Raw genomic sequence first — 8,158 nt, 5'->3', positions numbered from 1 at the left:
ATTGAAATGTTAAGTAATTTTAGTGTAATATATTTTTTAATAGTAGGTACTTTTTTTATTTCACTATGCATTTCACTCTATCAATTCCTAGTTAGAGGAAATTCATTAAATAAACTGTAGTTTTTACACTTTTTTGTACTACTTTTGTACGAGTAGTCTTAAAAATGAACTCATTAGCCATCGACTATTAGGAAGATCTCTCAAAAGGTCTTCCTAATCTCAAAAGGTGGAGAGATAGTTGGTAAACTAGATCACCGGAACGCATGCTCCAAAGAATAAACACACCTTAGATGTAGCAAAGAAGAAGAATCACAAAAATAATGGCGTTTAGAATTATTTTGGTCAATTGTCCTCTTTAACAAAAGCCCTCTTATGGAAATATTCCGTCTTTCGAAAGCAACAAAAAAAAACAAACCGTCCATAATAATCTTATCGTATAGTTTTTAAACTTATTTCCTGTGACTTTAGTACTAGCAGTCTTAAAAATGAACTTATTAGACATCGACTAATAGGAAGACCTCTCAAAGGGTGAAGAAATAGTTGGTAATCTAGGTCACCGGAACGCATGCTCCAACAAACCTTAGGTGTAGCAAAGATCAAGCAGAATCACAAAAAAGATGGAATTCAGAATTATCTTGTTCAACTGTTCTCTACAACAGAAGGTCTGTTATGAAAATAATCCGTCTTTCGAATGCAACAAAAAATAAATAAACCGTCCAGAATAATCTTATCTTCCCCTCCACACTGAATATAGTACGTGGGGTAATCATAAAAAGAATACGACATATGCTTTTGTAAAACTCATTGCAACATGGTTTTCAACCTTATTCTCAAGATAAAAGCAATATCCATCAAGAAAATAAAAAAACAAACCGTCCATACTAATCTTATCGTATAGTTTTTAAACTTTTTTGTATCACTAGCAGTCTTAAAAATGAACTTATTAGCCATCGACTACTAGGAAGACCTCTCAAAGGGTGATGGTAATCTAGGTTACCGGAACGCATGCTCCAATAGACCTTAGGTGTAGCAAAGATCAAGAAGAATCACAAAAAAGATGAAAGTACACAACAGACTTTGTACGTCTAGTGCAAAAAGTGACATTTTGTCGTTGAAAAGTGTAAACCTGCTATCTTCATTTTGCCTAACATTACATGAGAGAATAAAAAACTAAGATATGCCCTAGCAAAGAATCAAGTAAACAATAGTAAGTATGCAATAGCATATATATTTTCGAATAACAACCTAAATATACCAGGACCTTCTTGGCTGCCCATACAGTTTTTGTCTTTTGTGGCCCACGAGTCGCAATCGCATAATACATGTTTCACAGTTTCTGGTTCCTTATCGCAGAGTCTGCAGTTAAGGTCTCCATTGTAAATGCATACTTTATTCAGGAATTCTCTCTTACTGGTGCATGCCGGTCAGCATTTGTGTTACTGTTCTCAGTTTTTGCTGCCCATATGGAGTATTTCCTCTGCTCTTTTTGTACATTCGTCCACCAATAAAGATGTTCCAATGTGTTTGTTTTGGGATTCTCTACCAAGATCGCTCATTACTTTCTCGGATACAGACCCCTACCGACCTACGTACTGCAGCACTTGGTACTCCCAGAGTTACAGTGTGTCCGTTTGATCTGTTCGATCCTCTTTTAACAAGTTGATCTGCTTCTTTGATGCCCTGGTACCCAGTCAAGAGAATCTTGTTCCGGTCTCCCACTTTATTCAGTTCTCTGATGCAGGTCTATACCAGTCTGGAGTCACTTCTTGACACGCCAGTGCCGCTTGACTGTCAGACAGTATATGGATCTGCACTTTTTCAAGTACTCTCTCATTATTTCCCTTTGCATATTGCAATATCACACAGATCTCCGCTTAAAAAACGGTGCTGTTCCTCGCCAAGGCTAAGCTTTTCCTAATTCTTGGATTTTTTGAGTATATTCCTGACCCCACACCCTCTCTAGTCCTTGGATCCATCTGCATACCACATCTTACCCTGTTGATTGTGGTACTCCTTGTTTCTCCATACATTTTTGTCTAGGATAGACACCCTGTATGAATTCTTAAAATTGTATCTTTTTGTCATGTGATCCGGTTCCGCAATAAAGATGTTCTTTGTCACAGTTCTTTTGATATCCCTATGCGTTGTCCGGGATGCAAGTGATAGTGATGCGCAACGTATAGCCTCTCCTATACAAATGTCAACCTCACATGCCCGCGTGATAATCTTGATTATGGTCATCCAGTGCATCTTGCTAGATAACAAATGAGGCTCTGATGTCCGAGTGATTGCCGGCACAGTTTAACCACAAACAGTTAGGACACTCGGTGTCGGCGCCTTTGAAGTATAAAAGTATCCAGACGCCATATTGAAAACAGACCAAATCAGTTACGGACTGGCACAAGTGGTTAGAACAGAGACGTGTTTATATTATTTCAAAGTTAGTAAACAAGTTAATTTGAATTAATTACAATCGACAATATATTGTTTTAATTTTAATCCTTAGCTGGTATCGTTATTTTATAAACACACAACTGGTATCGTGGGGTGCGTAAATACCCCAAAATTAAAGTGACCAGCATTTATCTCTGCATTGAAAAAAAGAAGACATGTCTCATATAATATTTATTATTAACTAAAAAATACAAAAGTTAAATATTATTATTAAAAATATTTTATTTATTTTACATAAAAATAAAACTTTTCTACCATAGCCAAATAAGAAACTGAAAAACTTCTACTAAAGTAAAAAACAACTCTTACAATTATTTCGGGAGGCAATTTTGTGTGTAAACTAACTTAAATAGAGTTACTTTTAACTTCTACAACAATAATTTAACAAAAGTAAACTTACAAAAAATTTTAACAAGTAAAAATGATATCGGAAAAATTAAGAGGGAGTGATGAATACGTATATATCTTAATTTCTAAAACAATCTAGACAAAAGTTCCGGGTGACACTACGTTCCTTACAACTTGCTTTCTTACAGTCATCACATGATTTCACTTTTCTGTCTTTATGTTTCGGACATCTTGTTTGCTTAGCAGGTTGTCGATTTGGAAGTTCCTCAGTAGGGTTTCTTGAAGTCTTGTCTTCACCTTTTCCAAGAATTTTTTTAACTGTGGTTTTTAAGTCATTAGAGAGCTGTTTCATATCTTTTCTTCTTTTCAGATGTTCATTCAAAAGACTTTTACCGAGTAATATCGTGAAATGTTTTTCATATGCATTTTTTCTTGTTATATCTGAAATTACATAAAAGGCAGCCAGAGGCCATCTTTTTTATTATAAGTTTTTAAATTGCATTCACTACAGTTTCTAGTAGAATAGTTGTGAATTTAAAATTTTTTTAGTAGCAATGGTACTTATTTGTTTTTAAGGTACTTCGTACAGTTCTAGCAGTAATAACAGTTTCTGTTGAAATTAGGGTGTTGTTACAAGTAAAATTGATTTCAGGTAGACTACTTACGGCAGTTTCACGCTGTTCCTGTTCTTCATTAATTGCACGAGCTGGTTAATTTATCTCTATCACAATCCGTGCATTTTCTACAATTCTTTTTTCACAATCAGTTTTTTCAAATTTAAAAATAATGTTGTGAATTGCAGATTTTGATGGTACAGGGCCTTCGAATGAAAACGAAAACGTACCGATTATATCGTTGGCACTACTTCCAGAATAATATCATTTAATAATTTTAATTTTATGTTCAGTTGTAAAGGTTACCATTTTCCTAACTGGAAATATCAATTCCTTTATTTTTTTTTGCGAATAAAACCAGAATTATTATTTATTTATTTATTTATTTATTAACGGGATGTCCCCATTTTTTACAAAATAATTAACAACGTAAAATATCCTAACCATAACACAAATACTAAAACTAAATATTAAATATTGTTAAACAATTATTAAATTACATAAATTAAATTTTCCTGAGAATCATTTTAAAATGAAATGGGAATTTGATTTCCCATATCAGAAACTGATATGGGAATTTGGCATAGTTAGTGTTTTATAGAGAACAAAGATATTTCTTTAAGAATTCTAGTGCTACATCTAAAGTTGATAGGACCTAATAAATCAGAACAGTCAGTTGTATGATTAAGTAGTTTATAGAGAAAAACTAGATCGCATTTTAGTTCTATAGTTTTCTAACGAACTGATATTTAGCCTTGACCTTAGTTCAACCAAAGACAAGTTCTTTAAGTTTAATCTATAAGCACAAATCCGGAGAAACTTATTTTGAATTTTTTCGAGGGTGTAAATATGGTTAAAATAGTATGGTGACCATTCTGGTATTCTAAGTTTTTAAATGCCTGACAATACTTTTTAGAATGGTGCAGTGAAGAAGAATTTAATAAATCAAACAAATTATCAAATATTTGAACAACTTCTGAAGTAACTTCGGCAGCAGCTGGAATGATACCAAATCTAATATATAAATTTAAACTTGCAGCAACTGTGCTACTAAGAACTTGTGAAGCCAGCTTTACCTTCATCTTCTGAAAGGCGTTAGGATTTATATGTGCCTCTGTCAATTTTGGAGCAGCTCGGTTTGCATATTTATTGTCGTGCACATAAAAGGCTTTAATATGCTCCCACGAAGTTGTTTTTTTAATATTGGCTTCATTGATAAATACAAAGTGGTTTTTTAATAAATTGTTCCTTGCCAACTTTATCAGATGAGGAGTATCAAACATGTAAATAATTTTTTTATCTTCCTGAGAGTTTTCCTTAAAAATAAAATATGGATTTTCAGGAGTTATATTCATGCTATTAGCAAATTTCCAATTATTTGAGCCTAAGTCACTTATTATGGCACAAACATTTAAACCACATCTGAATAATGACTTTATGGCCTCTGTCAAAATCACCTGCAATTTTTCTGCAGGACATGAAGAATGATGCAGGTAATAACATAATGGTTGTTTCCAATTGTTCATTATACCCCTCACCATTATTACAGTACCACTTACTGCAGGAACAATTGATTTTTCACCAGCTCCAAAATCTTCTATGCCAACAACTTCATCTGATCCTCGGTTGTATAATAAATTTGCCTTAATTGCCATTTCATCAAAGCATAAGACACACATTTTATTTTGTTCAGAAAAATTACTGACTTTAAGAGTAATCATCTGAATAATATTTTCATTAAGTCCAGGTTTTATCTTGATTTCCTCAGTGTACCTTCTTAATGTGCGAGGATTAGGAAGATAAAAAAGTTTCATTAATTTCGTTTTATATACCCTGGGTCCCGTAAAATACATCTTTAGACATTCTTGCTTAAAAGCATCTGAATAGCGGCGACCTCGTGGTTTCTTGTTTGTCTGGGCAATCTGTATTGTTATAAAATCGGCAAGTTCCTATGGACACAATTTATAAATTAACTGCTGACAATCCTCTGCAGACAATGAGTTAAGAACATCTGATTTTTGCATCAGAACTTGATTCTCAAGTTCATTTATTTTTTGAGACAAACGATAATTTTCATTTCTCAATTCCTTTACTTTTGATCTTAGAACTTCCTTCCTTGGAGTATGGGAAGATAGAAGTAAAGGTGTTTGAGTGCTCAATGTTGGAGAAAATTCTGACAGTGGTGAAGTTGATTTGTCTACATTATCTGTAAACAGAAAAAAATGTATTATACATAAGTCAATACTCTTGTAATAATAGAAAAAAGTCCAATTTAGAAATGTTATAATGTATTGTATATTTCTTTTAGAAAAAGAGTGCTAATTCTATCACTTGTTATGAATGAATCCTCTGAATGTTTACTACTAGTATTAAAATTCACATAACTTTTAACAACTTTTATTTTTAACTGTTTTAAAAAAATAGGTTTATACATAGAGTGGATCAAACAGACTAAATAACCATGTATAACCTGTAGAGCATTCTTAACTTTGATATATAACAACATAAGGACCACTATTTAAAATTGAAACATAGGTTTCAATAGTTTAGAAAACTCTAAACAAATAAAAAGAAGAAAAGATTATATACACATGTTTTATAAATAAAATTGAAAAAATATTAAAAGTTGCACTATTTACATAATTCATTATCAGGATAGAAATCTCTTGATACCTTTGGAAGTAAATATCTCATTTAGTACTTACCATTGGATATAACAATATTCTGCAAAATATTAATTGCTGGTCCTGAAACTTGATCTTGTACAGACTCTTCCCCACCTTGCATTGAACACCCATTTCTAGAAACATTGATATCTGCAAGAAATAAAGTTAGGTGTTACTTTTTCCCTCACTTTGTTACCTCCTTTTAGTTTTAATAACGTTTTGCACTTTATGTCTTATAATGAAACATTAATATCTGATACTAAAAATAAATATCTTTTTGGGATAACCAACATATTTAAAACTTCACTGTCCAATGAATCACATATGATTCAAATAGCGTGGTTATATGCTAAATGGATTATATATAATCCATTCATGATTCAAATGTGGTTCAAGAGTAGGTCATGATATTTAATATTAAAATAACATTGAACTTGGAGACTCTTCGTAGCTATTACCATTTGGACAGTGAAGTTTTAAAAATAATATTAAATAAATTTTTAAAATAAGTATTTACCAAAAAACACTAATAGAAAATGACTTACCTAAAACTGAATATGAATGATCACGGTGATTGTCTGAGGATCCCTGCATACATGAAAAAATGGTAGGAACTGCAGTAGGCTTAAGCCTGTTACGGAGATAATTTAAGAAACAATTGTCATCAAAATGTAGATGACAAAGTTGATAACTTTTATGAAAAGCTGGAAGCTTTACATATAAATCCTCCCGTCCAGCAGCTCGTGCCCAGGTTTCTGCCCTGAAACAAATATATTTTAAAAATTTGAAAATTGACTAGATAAAATGGATAAAAAATATTACTAGGCAAAAACTTAATCATTATATTGTTCTGAAGTTATATAATTTATTATTATTATTTATAATTATCATTATAATCCCATTTAAATAGTAATTAATCATTATAGATTACAAAATTCAGCAAATTTGAATTTTATGAACTTTCATAACAAAATAGAAATATTATTTCTATATAATATATATATATATATATATATATATATATATATATATATATATATATATATATATATATATACAAAAGTAAGTACACAAATATTATTTTAATAGTTATAGAGGTACAGCAAAAAGTAGGGTTCTTCAAAAATGAACCAGTCTTAAATCATTTAAACTTGTAATTTACGTTTATTAGTTACGGATATTGACAAACAGAAATACATACCTTTGAGGATCCTTGGGAAACGTAAAAAACGTACCTCCCGTCTTCGAACGTGAATTTTTGCAAGTGTTCACAGCACAATGGTCTCCAGGCATAATGAAATTACAAATATCTCTTGGAAACCACAAAACTAATATAACTAATATATACCTACGTATATAATATACGAAGTTGAAATTTGATAATACAATTTAGTTCTAAAAAGAACTGTTTTTAGACTTAATTAAACGAAAAATAAAACGATACAGAAATAAACAAACAAATCACGACAGATGACTTAATGACTACACTACACGTCACCTTAATACCAGTCGGATGTCACTACGTCACTAGCGGTCGGTCTGTTTTCAATATGGCGATATGGCCTGCGCTAAATGATGCGCGTACTTTTTCCCGCCTGTCGAGTGTCCATACTATTCTTTTTTATACTATGTTGCCGGTATAAGCAATCCCCCACTTACTGACCAACGGCTTAGGACGGATGAGTTGATGAGTGGTAGGGCATTCTTTTGTCCTGGGGTTGAGAAATCGGCCCGAAGGCAGATGAATCAACAAACAATGGTCAACGGCATAAGAATGCAGAAGGCAAAGGGGAACCACTGCATTAACGGCTCATAGAGCACCTCCAGGAAAATCACGATAGAATTGACACTGCAATTGTAAACCGTTACTAATCATGGAAAGCGGAGGCCAAGATTCGGCAGGAGAGGAGAAACATTTATACCACGAGGCCTCTCAGGTCGTAAACATGCGAAAACCTCGTGAAGAAATCCTAAAAATAAAGAAATCTAATTTTAGAATGTGCACATGGAATGTTGGTGTAGGTATATTAGTAACATCAGAACTGAATAAATATGTGACCAATTTTGTACCAGTCT

General features: G+C 32.4%; 1 protein-coding gene across 1 annotated transcript; it reads right to left on the bottom strand.

Annotated features, from left to right (window-relative positions):
- Positions 1-5,365: 5,365 nt before the first annotated feature.
- LOC140433862 (uncharacterized) lies at positions 5,366-7,515 on the bottom strand. The gene is made up of 4 exons (XM_072521837.1): positions 7,284-7,515; positions 6,628-6,842; positions 6,122-6,232; positions 5,366-5,622 (listed from the first exon to the last, which is right to left on the bottom strand). Exons 1-4 carry the CDS (start codon positions 7,373-7,375, stop codon positions 5,366-5,368), a joined length of 675 nt encoding a protein of 224 aa, XP_072377938.1. The 5' UTR covers positions 7,376-7,515.
- Positions 7,516-8,158: the final 643 nt, after the last annotated feature.

This window comes from Diabrotica undecimpunctata, chromosome 2, assembly GCF_040954645.1.
Source record: "Diabrotica undecimpunctata isolate CICGRU chromosome 2, icDiaUnde3, whole genome shotgun sequence".
NCBI classification, from domain to species: domain Eukaryota; kingdom Metazoa; phylum Arthropoda; class Insecta; order Coleoptera; family Chrysomelidae; genus Diabrotica; species Diabrotica undecimpunctata.
The sequence above is the reverse complement of the archived record's forward strand: the minus strand, read 5'-3'. Positions and strand labels throughout refer to the sequence as shown.